This window comes from Rhinolophus hipposideros (genome assembly GCF_964194185.1).
Source record: "Rhinolophus hipposideros genome assembly, chromosome: 19".
NCBI classification, from domain to species: domain Eukaryota; kingdom Metazoa; phylum Chordata; class Mammalia; order Chiroptera; family Rhinolophidae; genus Rhinolophus; species Rhinolophus hipposideros.
In genome coordinates, this window is record NC_138065.1 from 24,766,917 (window position 1) to 24,784,147 (window position 17,231).

At 38.9% G+C, this 17,231-nt stretch overlaps 1 protein-coding gene across 9 annotated transcripts; it reads right to left on the reverse strand.

Annotated features, from left to right (window-relative positions):
• Nucleotides 1-3,463: 3,463 nt before the first annotated feature.
• TDP2 (tyrosyl-DNA phosphodiesterase 2) lies at nt 3,464-17,159 on the reverse strand. Of its 9 annotated transcripts, none has more exons than XM_081026644.1 (7): nt 16,925-17,146; nt 16,757-16,836; nt 12,560-12,733; nt 11,763-11,854; nt 9,867-9,985; nt 8,081-8,251; nt 3,464-5,476 (listed from the first exon to the last, which is right to left on the reverse strand). In XM_081026644.1, exons 1-7 carry the CDS (start codon nt 17,123-17,125, stop codon nt 5,195-5,197), a joined length of 1,119 nt encoding a protein of 372 aa, XP_080882770.1. In that variant the 5' UTR covers nt 17,126-17,146; the 3' UTR covers nt 3,464-5,194. The 9 variants fall into 9 exon arrangements, with proteins under 9 accessions (XP_080882770.1, XP_080882778.1, XP_080882774.1 ...); XM_081026645.1 differs by having other exon boundaries at nt 3,476-5,476; nt 12,560-12,682; XM_081026651.1 differs by having other exon boundaries at nt 3,528-5,476; nt 12,560-12,682; nt 17,066-17,159.
• Nucleotides 17,160-17,231: the final 72 nt, after the last annotated feature.

Sequence of the window (17,231 nt, forward strand, 5' to 3'; positions counted from 1 at the left end):
GATGCAGAGACAAAATGAATTCAGCAAACGGTAGCAAAGACCACGTAAATATTACTAAACGAAATTTAACGAAATCGATTCTACAGGTCTATGAAATGCAATTCACGAGGTTGGGAAAAGATGCAAATTTGCCAGGGTTCCCACGACTAAGAAACCATCAGGGCAGCAATCCACAAACGCCCTTTCTTGGAGTTCCAGCAGAATCCAAGAAGCCACCCTAAACCAAGGGCGTCTTCATTCTGTTTTTCTTTGCCACAACCTGCCGGCTTGCTGCCTTCGCTTCCCACACTCGCCAGCGTGCTGTCAAGTAAGGGGCAGCTTCTGGGGGTCGCTGCTGGCTACTCTGAAGTTCCGCCCGAAGGGGTGGCGCTGGCTCTGAGCCTCACCTGCCGTGCCACCTGCTCCTCCTCGTCATCCATCTCCCGGCCTCACACACGCACACACACACCTTGACACTCACACTGTCACACACAATAAGACACACACACTACATATACATTCACACACATTCACACCGCACACGCACACGCACAACGGCGCGTGTCCCCACTGTCACAGAGGAAGTGCTGTCCGGTCCGAGAAACATCCTAGTTGCAGCCCCACAATACTCTCGCCCAAACCCGAGACAGGCGGAAGCTCCTGTTGCTCTTACCTGCACGGTGACAGCGGCCCTGGGTCCCACCCGGCCGGTCGGGTCAACGCGTGCCTAGAGTCCCGCGACCACGTTAACGGGACCCCGCCCGCCCCCTGCGTCAGCGCCCACCGCGTTGAGAGAACACAAGCTGGTGATTCAGCGCCTTTCAATCGCCGCGGTCACCACGGCAACGCGCGCACGTGCACGTGAGCCTGGGACAGGAGGGCTCAGCCCCTGCTTCTCTCCCGGTGCTGGAATCCCAGCTCCCCGCCGGCTTTCTGAAGACACCCGGCCAGGGCGGCTCCAGGAAGCCGGGAGCGCACTACCTGCGTCTAAGACCCTCCGCGAATGTGTCCCCAAAAGGAAGTCCCCTCATATGCACAAGTCCCGCTCCTCCAGCGAGAGCGTTTTATGGCCCTATTGTTTTGATCACATGCTGTTCTCTGAGGAAGGAAACCGCAGCTGGGAGGGGCCCAGGTTAACTCCACCCTTTCTAGGTTAACCAGCTGCCCACTGTATTTAGACTAAGTTTGGGAAGGTGATCATCTGAACCACAGAATACCATGCGGAACACTTCCTTGCATTTATACTATTTGTTTATAATAAATTATACTATTTGTTTACAATAAAGACGCTAAAACATCTAGATATGCTAACACAGGGCGTTTCTCAAGCACTCCTGGCACATTGCCATCGCTATGAAAGAAGGGTGCAGAGCTTAGCACTGAGTCAGTCACCAGACATGATGAACAAGCCCCTACCAGCTAGCTATGGGTGGGTCTTGGAAGAATTATATCATCCCGCCAAACCTCAGTTCCCTAAAAATAAAATGGAAATAATAATAGCACTCATATAGGATACATCTAAAGAATAAAAACCTGTTCAGGACTCAAAGAGTGAAAATCAGTTTGGACTAAAAGGAAAAAAGCAACCTCGCCAATTGATCAGGCTGAGCGGTCAGCAACAGATAAAACCAGCACAATTAGCAGGAAATATCATTTCTTCCAAAATCCTGCAGCAGCTGTAAAATGACTTAACATGCCTGTCTTTGAATGAATACTGCTTTCTAACCACAGACGTACCCTGGGCTTTGCTATTTCCACTCCTAACTGGTGATTTCCCACTGCTGAACTCTCCTCGCCTCATGACAGCACCCAGTCCCTAGTTAATCCTTGCTTCTCCCAGTGTGCCTCTGAAACTAATCAACAGGAACCAACCTTCGATTACAAGACCCTCAGAATCCTTCAACGGAAGCCCAAACTTTACCAGACACTTCCCTTTTCTCAGGTGTCATTCCATAATACCCTCAGAGGACCTCATTGCATCGATAAATCTGATGTAGTCCACAACAGGCGGGTTCCCAGTGCTGTGTATGTATATACGTATGTGTATGTATACATAAGTGTGTATATGTGTAAAATTTGGCCCAGAATGTTAAAACATTTTTAGCTCAGAGCCATTACAATACCTTCTCTGATGTATATAATGAATGTAGTATCTAATTTGATACTGTATTGTTGCCTTACAGCTGCCAAACCATTTGTTCCCCCTCGCTTTTCCCAGATTTCACAAGGGAGTGCCTCAGTAAACTGCAGTGAAGGGAGATATCAGTAAAGCTTCCTTGAGGGGATGTCTCAGCAAACTGAGACCCAATGGAATCTTATCGGTCCCTCCCCTTCAACGGATCCCCTGGGGTTGTGCGAGCATGTGTGTGAAGGCAAACTACAAGATGGAGCACAATGGGGACTTTCAGGAAGACAGCCAGCAGGCAAGTAACGCACAGATCTTGCGATTAACAAGCTTTACCTCCTCAATTGTTAACTAATAAAAGCTATGCAGTTGCGATTAGGGGGTCAGTCCTTGAGGCTTGAGTCCCTTGGCCCCGCTTGCACTCTCTTGGCCACTGTCTTTCCTAACCCTGCGCTGCCCTTTTTGCTTCCCACAGCTATTGTCGTGCAGGACAGACACTGTATGAAAATGTTGGGGCTTCTTTGGAACACAAATGGCCACGCTCTTCAGCATTCAGTGAGCATTTGTTGAGCTCCAGCTACATGTCAGATGCTGTTAATACTAAGGATAAAATTATGTATCCTTAGTAGTTTTTCCAATTTTGTCTCCTCGTTTGTATGTGGTTGGTTGGGACATTTGTCTTACAAAACTGCACAGTAAGAGACAAGGAACTTCCTATTTTGAAGGTGGGAGAAACTGAGGTCTAGTAAGGTTCAAGTACATTCCCCATTAGGGCAAAGATGGTGCTTGGCCTATTGAAATAAAAGATTCTGAGCTGGAATTCCACCAAGGGAGGTAAGGTACGCAAAACCACTAATACTGGAAAAACTTGAGAGTCAAAGTAAAAAAACTCAAATTAATGGGTTCTTAATTCTTGCATTGTTTGTGAACTATTGCCCATGAAAGCAGACAAAAAATAATTTAATTATTCCTATTCACGTCTGATAATTTGCTTCTTAGATTTTGTCACTACAGTGAATCCCCTGCTTTTCCACAGTTTCAGTTACCCGAGGTCAACTAAGGTCCAAAAATATTAAGTAGAAAATTCCAGAAATAATTCGTCAGTTTCAAATTGTGCACCATTCTGAGTAGCATAATGAAAAAAATCTCACCTTCCTATTTCATCCCACCTGGGATGTGATTCATCCCTTGTCTAGTGTCTTTACACTATAGCAGCTCCCCCATCCCACCGCCCATCCCCTTAACCACATAACAGCCATTTGGTTACTGTCTTGGTATTACAGTGCTTGTGTTAAGTAACCCTTATTTTACTTAATAATGGCCCCGAAGTGCAAATAGTGATGCTGGAAATTCAGAAATGCCAGAGGAGCTGTAAAGTGCTTGCTTTAAGTGAAAAGGTGAGTACAGTACAATAAGTTATTTTGAAAGAGACCACATTCACGTAATTTTTATTACAGTATAGTTATAATTGTTCTATTTTGTTTTTAATCTTCTGTGCCTAATTTACAAATTAAACTTGATTACAGTTATATATATATAGGGGGAAAAACAGTATATATACGGTTTGGTACTAAAGGGTGGTTTCAGGCATCCACTGGGGGTCTTGGAATGTATCCCTTGTGGATAAGGGAGGACAACTGTGTAAGTAAGTAAATGGGAAAGTATTTCACATGGATGCTCCGAGTCATATAAAGGAAATGATATCCCTTCAGTTTTAAAATAATTTGATAATTCTATATTTAATCTCATACACACTACTACATATTTTATTTTTTGTATTAAGCCTTTCACTCGTCCAGATATTCTTTTACAATGTGATGTGAGGTGGGATTCTTTTAACTTATTCTTCCAATTGAGTAACTTACGCCAAAAACATCCTTTCTCACAAAAATGAACTATTGCCTCCATAATGTATGCTAAAAAATTAGCATTCTCATTTCATTTTTAACGACTAAAATTATGATTAACATATAAAACTCCTTTCCATTGTCACTACAAAAGGAATATTATGTGTAAGTTTAGCTTGTATTTTTTTCAGGTGTTTTAGTTCATTTTTATACACAGCTGGAAATAAGGTCCTGCTCCTTCTCATTCTAATTATTCTCACTGGTTTTCCTTTTTATATACTAAGGAAATCAATATATTCTTGGTAATTCTTGGCAAGGTGAAAAAGCTATTTTCTTCCACATAAAGGTGAAGTAACAGCAATGGAGCTACAAACAGGAAGGAGGTAACTTCAATCCTATCATGGGCACAAAAACATACTAAAACTATAAACAAGTAAAATTCTTTATTTAAAGTACCTTTCTCTTATGGGAAGACAGTGTTTCCTTAAAGCACATTTAAAAGTGCTCCTTACCTCTTGTAAAATAATTCAGTTTTAGAGTAGCAAAACTAAAAGGCTATTTCTCTTCACATTCATTTTTCTCAGGGGAAAAAAGTCCAATGCCACTATAAAACTGACTTTAATCATTATCAAGCCCAATTTTGCCTCTGTTGGTGACATAACTGTCAACATAAATTTTTAAAGTTAAGGAATTTTAAATCATGAGTTCATTTACAGTTTACAATTGTACTGTTAGTTGACAAAAATGAAGCTTGACATAAGATACTTGTCATCTACTTAAATGGAGATGATCATGGCTGTTTCATTTAAGATTACCTGAATTTGTGAAATATATCTAAAGATCCAGTCCCAAAGGCTCAGTAAGACTCTAAGTTTTTCTTTTGAAGACCTATTTAAAATATTAATTATTTTGGCTCCTGATTTTAAAAATAAATCAAATATAAAAGCTAACCCAGAGACAATGCAATCCAGATGGCAGTTTTGAGAAGTATTAAAAGCTGACAGCCTTTGCCTCATATTCTGAACATAGATATGCTTTAGTTTAAATAAACATTAATATTTAGATCTTAAATTTAAAGACACGATCCACAAAATAAAATCACAGTATTTTGTTCTTCTTACAATGATCCAGTATATTAATTCCTCCATATGAAACCTAACTTTCCAGACAGGTAAAAATTGTATTTGCAAATATCCAGAACAAAATTACTCAAAACATTTAAAACTCATATTTGAAAAAAATTTTACAGTATTACATTTAAGTTGCAAAGAAGACCCCAGTGATCACTAGGAAATCTACCGCAGTCCAGTTTTTCCAACCCAAGGAGATCCAAACTTTGGGGAATAATGTGGCTGCCTTCTGCTGCTGCTCTGAAAAATATTCTATCAAAACGATGCTTACAGATAGCAGGTATTCCAAGATTAGAATTCATTTGTGTATCCCATGTATATTGGCAATGCTTAGGTTTGCCCAAAAACTCCCAGACATCCAAAATGTTGTTGGGTAAACCACCGCACTTGGTAACCTGAAAAAAAAAAGCAAACTCTTGTAAGATTCAGTCTTTTCCCCCCTAAATTAAAAAGTGTGTTTACTATTACGCCTAAGTGCAACATTTCAAATCAGAATGTCACAAGTTATTAATGCACAAATGTAAAATTAGATGTTATAACTAGATATAAAACATTTTGCTGCATGACTAATAAGTAGGTAATATAAAAAGATCAAGATAGGCAGAGATGTCAGGAATTTGCCCCTTCTCTTCTGCCACAGATTCCTAACTTTGGATGTCAGACAAAAGTCAGGCTAAAATTTATGGTCTCAGTTATTGCTATATGTAATTTTTAAAAATCGAACACAAGTGAAAAGGTAACACTGTTTTTCTACTTTATAAACTTAGATAAGTTTGCCATTCATATGACCCAATGACGTCAACTGCCTTATACATTTGAAATTTAATAAGAATATTAATTCTTCCTTCTCTCATTCACATGCCAGGATTTTTAATTATTATGGTAAAATATACGTAAAATTTACCATTTTAACAATACAGTTCTACAGCATTAAGTACATCTACATAATTGTGCAACCATCTCCACCATCCATCTCCAGAACCTTTTCATTTTCCCAAACTGAAACTCTACCCATTAACTCTCCCCATTCCATCCTCCCCCCAACTCCTGGCACCCACTCTTCTATTAGGTTGGTGCAAAAGTAATTGTGGTTTATGGGGTAGCTGGTTGGCTCAGTTGGTTAGAGCATAGTGCTAATAACACCAAGGTTGCCGGTTAGATCCCCGCATGGGCCACTGTGAGCCGGTTGGATCCCCGCACAGGCATCCTTAAAAAAAGAATCGCGGTTTAAAAGGTTAAAATAATTGCAAAAACCGCAATTACTTTTGCACCAACCTAATACTTGCTGTCTCTGTGAATTTACTACTTTAGGAAACTCATATAAGAGGAAACAAAATATTTGTCCTTATGTGACTGGATTTTTTTCACTTAGTACGTCTTCACAGTTCATCTATGTTATCGCAGCACGTGTATTTCCTTCATTTTTAAGGTGAAATAATATTCCATTGTATGTATATACATTTTCTTTATCCATTCATCTGTCAAGGGACACTTGGGTTGCTTCCATATTTTACTGTGAATAATGCTATGAATCCAGGTGTGTAAATATCTCTTCAAGACCCTGCTTTTGTTTTGGATATTTACCCAGAAGTAGAGTTGCTGGATCACTTATTTTACAGCAATTGTTTAATTTTTAGAGGAATCCTCACATCATTTTCCACAACAGCAGGACCATTTGATGTTCCCACCAGCAATGCACAAGGGTTCCAATTTCTCCCAATCCTTGCCAACACTTGTTATTTGTTTTTTTGATAAGTCATGCTAATGGATGTGAAGTGGTATATCATAATGGCTTTGATGTCCACTTCTCTTAAGGACTAGTGACGCTGAGCTTCTTTTCATGTACTGATTAGCCATTTGTATATCTTCTTTAAACAAATGTTTATTTAAGTCTTGCCCATTTTTTTAATCAGGTTGTCTTTCAATGGTTGGTTTTTTTATTGCAGTTCTTCATATATTCTGAATATTGATTGCCTGTTAGATATATGCTTTGCAAAGATTTTCTCCCATTCTGTGAGCTGCCTTTCACTCCATCATAGTATCGTTGATGCACAAAAGATTTAATTTTTATGAACTCCACCTTATCTATTTCTTTTACTGTCTATGCTTTTGCTGTCATGTCCAAGAAATCATTGGCAAACCCAATGTCATGAAACTTTTCCTGTTTTCTCTAAGAGTTTTATAGTTTCAGTTCTTGCCTTTGTCTTTGATCCATTTTGAATAAACTTTTTTTTGTATAGTGTGTAAAGTAAGGATCCAACTTCATTTTTTGCACGTAGATATCCAGTTCTCCCAACAGTATTTGTTAAAAGCAGTGTTTTTTTAAAAAATACTGTCAACAAGTACCAAGAAACAGCTGCCATAAAGTCACTGATTTGCAAACAGTACACTAGAAATTTTGATTTTTAAAAATAATCTGTACAAGGACACAAAGTTGCTGAGAAGCAGAGCACCACTTCCTTTATTTGGGATACTGCCTTCAATTCAGCACGCCGACCATCTAATATGTTCTAAATCTATAAAGACCTGAAAAGTACCAACAAGTCTGAATTGAACTAAGAAAAAAGAGACTGTTTCAGACCTAGTCATGGTGGTACCAGGAAAAGTGGGTAAAAAAGTTTGAAAAAAGAAAGCGTCAGAAGAGAGTTAGGGACAACTATAATGGTTAAATCTTTCTGTTCTTTTCACCTTACAACTAGATACTGCAAGTAAACTTGACCTTTTCTGAACTCTTCTAATCTTCCCTATACTCCTCTTATTAATCCACATATATTGTTTTGTGTTGTCTATTTTATATGCAATATTTGTTTTCCCCCAATAACCTAAAAGACCTCTTGCCTCTGTTGCCCAGTTAGGCATAGAGTACAGCTAAATAAATATTTGCTGATTTGCATCTGCAAGGTCACTTACACATTTTACCAGCTTTGGTCAAAAGGAAACTAAATTAGTTTCCACAGCAATAATCTGCCCATAAACATTGAACTGATGTTGTCACTCACTTCTTGATCCCTTAAATTTGTATCTCCTGCAAATATAACCGAAGCTGACTCTGGAGCCTCTTGCATTTTCTTTAAAACCATTTTTAACTGATTCATTCGTTCCTTAGTATGCCCTCTGGTGCTCTCCAAATGTGACGTCATAAGGCAAAGTTCATTTCCCAACACACTTGCCTGCAACAAGATAAATAATTACACTCATTAAAATTATCTACTAGCTACTAATGCTGAACTCTGATAACAGAAACAGCAGATTATTCAACTGCTGGTATGTATTAACTAAAGCGAAACTGTCTGATCAGCACTATGCCTCTCCTTCTAGGTCCAAAGTCTAAGGTGCTAACTCTGCTCCCAAACAAGACTGCTTAGAAAACACCCATTAATACTTTAAGACCTACTTCAAATATCATCTCCACTGTGAGCCCTTCCTCAATGTCTCCAGGCTCTCTCTTCAACATTTCTATAGCATGCTGGAAAGATACTTTTTAAAGTCCCCTAGACTGAATTACAGGACAATTATTTCTCTCCTACAAAGCCATGAGTCTTTTGACAGCAAAGATGGTTCTTTTATTCACTGCTATATTTTTCAAGAGCCTGGCACATAGGTAGTCCAAAAAAGTCAGTTAAATAAATGAATGAGAACCATTTACCATTTGCAATTAAGATACCAACAGTGTAGGCTCTGTCATTATTTGAACCAATTGCCTGTAGAATCAAGTCAAGTCCAAACTTTTTTTTTTAGGAGGGCGCAGCTCACAGTGGCCCATCCAGGGATCAAAGAACCGGCAACTGTGGTGTTATCAGAACCATGCTCTAACCAACTGAGCTAACCAGCCACCCCCCAAGTCCAAACTCTTTCAAATTAGGCATTCATGATCTTCTATAATTTAGATCGGACCTACTTTACCAACCTATTATCACGCTAGCCCTTCTGTTCCCTCTATATCCAACTGACCAGAATGCTCATTTATACCCATATGTCTTCTCTCATATATACATATATATAAACCTCACCATCTGCAATTTGCAAAAGTTCGCTCATGGTGGTTCTGACACCCGAACATCTTAACGCCTACATTTACATATTTTTCAGGGCCCAATTCAAATACAACTTCCTTCATAAAACTTTCACTAAACAATCTAATCTCATCACAAGAAAAAAAATTGTGACTATGTATGGTGACACATGTTAACCGGACTTATTGTGATGATCATTTCACAACACATACAAATATTGAATCATTATGTTGTACACCTGAAACTAACATTAATGTTATATTGATTATACCTCAATTGAAAAAAAAAATCTAGCTAAAAGGCATCTCTTCTTTCTCTAAACTTCCATGGCACATCATTATACCTCCCCGTGGTATTTATGCTTTTCCTTTATTTTAGTTACTATATACACAATTTCTCCCTTGCTAATCCATAAACTCTGTGAGAGCAACATCTGACTCATTTTTATAAGCCTAAGAGTACAACACAATACAATGTACAATGCATTTAGTAAGAAAAAAAAACTACTTTAGGAAGCCAATGTGGAATGTTAACAAATTCTTAAATATTCTTAGGAAAACAACTAATGGATCAAGGATTTTAGTTTTACAAATTTGTCTATATTTGAAATTTATGTAAGAACGGAATTTACAAAGTTCTTTAAGATTGTTAAAAAAAATCTGTAAGTGAGGAGCAAATTTTCTCCTAAAGGCAATATGTTTTTTAAACAAAAGACAATCCTATAGAACTATTTTTTAAAAAAAGAGCAGTTGATTTTGTTAAGATTACTTACATGAACACACAAAAGGTTTCTCATCATTTTTGTATTTGGGAAAAGAATAATCTCTTGGCTTTTAAATTTCACTCTCGATTTCTTCAACATTATAGCTGTGAAATATCCTTCTTCATGACCTTTAAATGTTTGTGGAAAAGAATTTGGATTGAGAGGTCAAGAGTATTTGCAGTTTACCACAGGTTCCCTTACTGAAGATTTTATAACAAACAGGTAACAATATTTAAATGGATCTAAATCTCAAAAGTAAATTATTATTTCAAAATAGTTGAAGATGGCCAACCAATTCCCTGTGTTCACCTGCCCCCTCCCAAAATATAACTGGAAGTATGAAAGAAATATAAAAATAGAAATGAATTCAAATAAGTGCCAAAATAGTTAATGGTGCCAATATCAAACAACAAAATTTGAGAAATTTCTGAAAGAGTAGATGAGACTTAAACTGAGGCAAATTAACACGTATTTACTTCTTACTCTGGAAGCACCAGAAAAATTATAGTAAATGAATAGAAAAATTAGAAAGGTATAAAGTTGCAAGAAGAAAAGAACAGAATTAGAGGGGCAGTGAATGAAAGCTTCCAACAGTTTTTCAGAAAACAAAGTAGATGGAGAAGTGGTAACTGGTTTATCCGAACAGGGGAAAATCAGAAAAAGAAAAAAGGAAGACACAGAAAGAAGGAAAAAGGAGAAGAAAGAAGGAGAAAAGAATGAAAGGAGAAGGGAAGGGCAGGGAGGAAGGCAGGCAGGCTAGAAAGGTGGCAGGTGGGCAGGCTGGCAGGAGGGAAGGACAAAGAGGAGAAGGGAGAGAGAAGGAGGAAAGGATAGAGTAGAATTTTCCAGAATTGAAGGTCACAAATCTTCAGATGGAAAGTTTCTACCAAGTATTCAGCACAATTTTTAAAAAGATCCAGAGAATACTAGGATTAAAAAGAAGACCACCTCAAAGCTTAGTGGGTAGGTGAAGGACAGGAATTGGTGTGGGTTCCAACTTACGAACATCAATAACGGAAACCAAAAACCAATGTAATAATATTGTCAAAATTCTGAGGGGAAATTACTTTCTACCTAGAAACCTACGTCCAGCCAAACTTTCAACCAATTATGAGGATAGAAGACAGGCACTTCCAAATTCAGAAACTCCACTCCCATGCACTATTTCTTAGAAAGTGATTAAAGGATGTGCGCCAATAAAATGAGGAAATAAACCAGGAAGGAGGAAAGCATAGGATTCAGAAAACAAGAAATCGAAAACAGAAAAGAGGCAAAAAGAATCCCCAAGAGTATGTAGACAAGTGATCCTAGAAAAGAGAGTGGGAAACACCGACACAGAGATTGAGAGAACCCTTTCCTTAGCAATTTCAGATTAAAGAGTAAATCAAAACAAATCACAAACTATGTAAAAGTGAAAGTCAAGAAAACCATGAGATTTAGTCAAAAATCATAAAATGTAGCCAAAGTGGTACATTAAATATACTTAGTAAAAACAAAATAGATAGAAAATAAAAAAACTAAATTATTCAGGGCAAAAAGCTAAAAAAAGAAAAAGGAATTAATAAAGTCTTTTTGAAAAAGCATAACCACAATGTAATTATCACACTTAAAAGTTTTAACGATTTAATTTCACCAAAAAGCTACTCAGTGCCTCACATTTTGACTATTTATATTTTCCTGAAAAATTCATCCATTTCAAACCACTTTTCCACATATGTTAATATGAAGCTGTATAAAATATTCTCCTATAGTCCTTTCAGTATCCCGTATCTGGATTGTTTTCTTAAATTTGTGTTATTTGTGCTTTTTTCATGTCTATGCTCCAATAGGCTAACTCTGATTTATCTCTTTCACTGATTTGTTTTTCAAAGAAAAAGAAAAGTTGAATAACAGGAAAGTTGTTACCTGTAATAATCTCATAACAACTTGCTCTCTTCTTTAGGTAGCTATAATAGGGGGGAATAACTTCCTGTAGAAATATCACATCTGGGCTGTACCTAATTAAAAACATCAATTTATGATAAACACCCGCTTTACCATTTCATTTGCAGGTACCTAGATCAGGAAAATACCACAACATAAAAGAAACAGAAAACTATCCTCTAAAACACCTAATATTCAACATTTATACTGATCTTTGACAACTATAAAATGAGAAAGATCTGTGCAATTTAACATGTACTACTGTAAAGATTAATTTTTAAAACAAAACGTACACATGACAACACTTTGAAGTTAAAAGGATTAGACAATAGGAACCAGTAATATTGAGAGCATATAATGGTCCTACATGCTAATTGGTGCTTTAAGTGTGATCATCTCTTTCAATCCTCTTGAAACAGTTATCCATGACAAAGAAAACTGAGCTCCAGAGATAGTAACTGGCTCACAGACGACTACACAGGACAGAGCCAGTGTGTGGCAGACAAAGATCTTTTTGGTAATTTAATTTTCACAATAATTATACACAAAGTTAAGAAGTAAAATAGTACTAGAAGGTTTCTAACAAAAACCAGTGTTCCTCCTTTCCCTTGCCCCCCACCCCAATCCTGCGCTCAGATGCAATCATTCTTAATTCTCTCAGATGTTTCTTTTGAAAGTTGGACTTTGAACTCAGGTACTAAACCTTCAATTGTTACCTTCTTTGTACATAGGTAAGACACATTACCATGCTACCTCTAAACAGAAGTAATAATACTCACAAGGCTAAATAAGAACACACTGCTTGAGCCCTCTCTCGCAGATTGTTTAGATCCAATCCATCAATATTCCAGGTAATTAAAGAGAACATGCTGCCATCTTCTTGCTGAGGATTTTCAGATGTGCTGGATTTAGAACTAATGGAATCAGTTGTTTCCTCATTGGTTAGATCAACACTAGCAAGATCAGAATGAAACACAACTTGGAAAATAATCTATAAACTGCTTAATTTTGAAAGTATTTAGTATTTGTAGCCCTCATTTTACAGTTAAATAAATTTTAAAAGAACCCTAAAGAATCTCTCAATAGAAGAGCAAAAGTCATGACTGAGGAAAAACAGATTCTTACTGTTATCCAAATGTTTGCTTACTTATACAGTTAGACAACTCAATATCGTTCAATGACATGGCACTAAAATTATTTTATAAACTAGGACCCCAAATCAGACTAAGCATGTAAGATTTCAAAATTTATTTGGCTCCATTTAAATCATATTTGAAATAAGATCTCATCATGGCCGATCAATAACAGTTACAAGTTCTTTGTTATTCTCCTCACTGAGAGGTGAAATCTAACAACCCTCCCCTTGAATGTGGGCCTTAGTGACTTGTTTGACGAATGAATACAGTGTAAAGGATATTCTGGGTCTTCTTGGTCATAAGAAGCCTTGCAGCTTTCACTCCAGCCTTTTGGGACACTCTCCAGGAACCCTGAGCCACCATGTAAGAAATCTGACTCCTCTGACACTCTCATGCCGGAGAGGCCACATGTATGTGCTCTAGTTCACGGTCCTACCTGACCCCAACTTCCACTATCTCCACCAGTGCTGTAACTGCAGAACCAGCCAAAACTGGCCCTATCCTGTTTCTTACAAGATACTGAGTTGATTTTCAGAGACAACAGAACAAAACTGCAAGTCATGCAGCAGAAGCATTCAGAGAAGAAAATACTGAAAATTACACCTAGAACCAAAGTTTCTCCCCCACCACCACCCACAGAACCAAAAAACCTGGACATGACTGGAATCTGAAAGCCACCAGAACCCTTTCAGAAGTGATGGGACCATTTTCCAGGAAAATCTGGTACTGAAACCCTTTAAATTTCACCCCAAACCCTAGATCAGGGAGAGAGATTTTGAGTCTTGTCTCCTGTCTGCCTGCCAGTCGACTTTGCAATAAAGCTTTTTTCTTTTCTCAAAAGCTAGTGCCATAGTATTGGCTTCTATGAACATTGGGCAGTGAGCCCAATGCAAGGCCCAGACATTTGAAGGGAGGGACAAAACATTATTAAAATGATCGATGAGTATTTATAAACTACATAAATTTAAGAAATAGGTTTTTGGATTCATAATTTTAATAAATTTAACGCCAATATTTTAACTTCCTTTTAAAAAAAATTTGAGGTAGAATTAATATGTAACTGTATTAGTTTCAGGGGCACAACACAATGATTTATTTGCATTCACTGCAAAATGATCACCACAGTAAGTCATTAACTTATTAGTTTAACTTATTTTGAAATAGTTTGACTTTCAGAATTGCAAAAACAGTAAAAAGAATTCTATTCACCATTGACCCAGATAAATGTTAACATTTTATTAGGTTGGTGCAAAAGTAATTGCAGTTTAAAAGGTTAAAAATTGCAAAAACTGCAATTACTTTTGCACCAACCTAATACTTAACATTTACTTGCTTTATTCTTTTTATTCTCAAATATTTGCAAACACTTTTGTATGTTTTTCCTAAAAACAAGGACGTGTTTACATATACTCGTATACCCTAGTACAATTATTGAGTCAGAAAAATCACTATGGATACAATATAAAGACCTATTCAAATTTTGCCAATTGTGCCACTAATGTCCTAATCTAGGATCACATGCTGCATTGAGATGGTATGACTTTCAATCTCCTTTAATTCAAAATAATTCTCCAGTCTTTGTCTTTCACGACCTTGGTATTTTTAAAGAATACAGGCCATTTATTTTGCAGAATTTCCTGCAGTTTGGGTTTGTCTGATGTTTTCTTATGACTGAATCCAGATTATGCATATTTTTGGCAGGAATGACACACGTGATAGTGTCTTCCTCACTGCCTCATAACAGGAGGTACCTGATAGGGATTTATCTCCAATACTGGTCATTTAACTTTGATCACTTGGCTAAGGCACTGTCTACCAGATTTCTCCACTGCACACTCATTATTTTCCCCATTGTAATAAGTACTTCGTGTATAGATACTTTGAGATTATGTAAATATCTTGTTTCTCATCAACTTTCACCTATGAGTTTTAGTATCCACTGGTAATTCGTCTGAAATAATTATTACTATGGTGGTTCCCAAATAGTGATTTTTCTCCCTAATTCCATCATGCCTTCTACATTTAGTAGTTGGAATTCTACTGTAAGGAAAAGTGCTCCCTTCTCTCCTGGACATGTATTTACATCGGTATGGATTATTACCTATAGATAAAGCCTTGCTCTCAATGGCACTTGGTCTGAGTTCCAAGAGACAACAGACCACACAACTTTGCTTGTTTTTGCCAATTTACGATTCTAGGGTGGAGGACTCCTAATGATCCTCCACATCATCATTACTCAGCTTGATTCACAATTTTTTCTGAGGGACTTCTTCAGGGAATCTACCTCCTTTGTTCCGATTTCTTTATTGGTTACAATTTGGGTGCTAACAGATGCTAATTCCAGCTAGTTTGGGCAAAATCAAGGAATTTATAAGGAAACAAACATGTCACCAAGCCAGGTCCAAGAGTGCAGCTATGCCTAAGGAAGTAAAATGAAGGCTTTCTCTCACTCTTGCTCAACGTTCCTCAGCTTCATTGTCTTCTTAGCTTCCCCATGAACAAAAAAGGATGGGTTGAATCCCCACAGATACTAAATTACAATGTTAATGTTATAGTTCCAGCTCCATAGGAAGATTCAGACTTCACTTACTTGGTCCTCACCTCTAAATACCACGGAGAGAATCTAGCTGGTCAGCTTGGGCTAAGTGAAAACCTACTAATCTAACTGGCTCTAACTATTACAACATGAGAGCCTGAAATATATCACTGTGGGTGAGTGGAGAATTCCCCACTAAGAGGCCAGGCAGACAGAGAAAGGACCCAAACGAAATGATAACATCATATCTATAACCCAGTGCAGCTGGAAAGGTCAAAGGGACAAGAGTCCCTTTGTGGAGTCTTGTCTCCATAGTGGAGACAAGAGTCTCCACTATGAACAGATAACCATACAGGCTGCCCATATGGTGAGAGAACTTTACACATTCAATACATACTTACTGCAAGATTATTACATGCCAAATACTGTATTAGACTTTGGCAAATCAACAATGTATAAAACAGATACTGTCTTCACCAAATGTATAGTCTATTGGGAAATATAAAATATTAAACAGCAATTATAACATGAATTGTTACCATGACAGGGGTCATGCAGGATGCTACAGGATTACCTAAGACGGGAACCGTACCCAGAATCGGAAGATCAAGGAAAGCTTCTCAGAGATAAATCATGTCTAAGCTGGGCCTTTAAGATAAATATTACTTAGCAAGGAAGGAAGGAGAAAAGGTTCTAGGTAGAGGTAATGAACATCTTTACAAAGGTTGAAACCAAAAGAAAATGGCCCACTGGAGACGGGGAGGTTTGATATGCCCGGAACTTTTTGTGGGGTAGGAAAGAGAGGGGAACAGAAGACGAACCTGGAAAGACAGGCAGTGGTCAAACCGTGGAGGGACTTGTGAGGCATCTGGACTTTAAAAAGCAGTGGTCCAGGAATTGGGGAGGGAGCTGAAATAACAGGGGCGGGTGTGCATTTTATAGAAAATTATTATTATGGCTGGCCAGCAAAGAGTAAATAAACAATACAGGACACAAGGAGACTCCCAAGTTACCATTCTTCAATGGAGGCTTTTGCCTCACTCGTTTCTAACCCCTCAATTACATATTTCCTATCATTTGAGTCAAGAATTACACTTCAGATTGTTCCTCCCCGGACTCCAAATTACCTCGGGGGAGAAGCGTCAAGCTGCCGCTGGGGCGCATCTCCACCGGAGGCGCCAAAGCAAACCCAGTAGCCTTGGGTTAGGGTTGTTCTGCTCAGCACCGCCTACCCGACTCCGCGGGTCCAGGAAGCACCGCGCCCCACACATACCCGCCCGCCCGACGCCGCCCGTCCCACTTACCAGGCCCCGGGCTCGGACTCCGGGCGGCGTTTTAAGGCGCTTTCCTCCACCGGCCGCTCGAAGTAGGCGTTCAGCGCCCTCTGAAAAAGAGACAATGGGGGCGCGGGGGAATGGGCCTTGTGCGCGCGCAGTTCGAGGAAAAACACAAAGCAGATACAAAGAGCGTACTTGCATCTCCCAGTTGTTCTCAGCCAAGTAGCGGCGCGCCACAGAGGCGTCGCAGCTCGCGACCGAAGCGAACTCCTCATGCACCAGGTGCCGCTTCTTCCCCATGGGTTCACCGTCGTGGCAACCCACCTCCGGCCCTACCTCGGGACTCCTCTCCGCCATCGCTCTGCGCAAGCTCCCGCCGCCTCGGTGCTCCCGCATCAACCGCCCGGTGGGGAAACAAGCTCCGCCCTCTGAGGGCGATAGGCGCGGCTGTAGAGCGGGTGAGTGGCGGGCGCTGGAGAGTACAAAACAGCGCGTGCGCGCG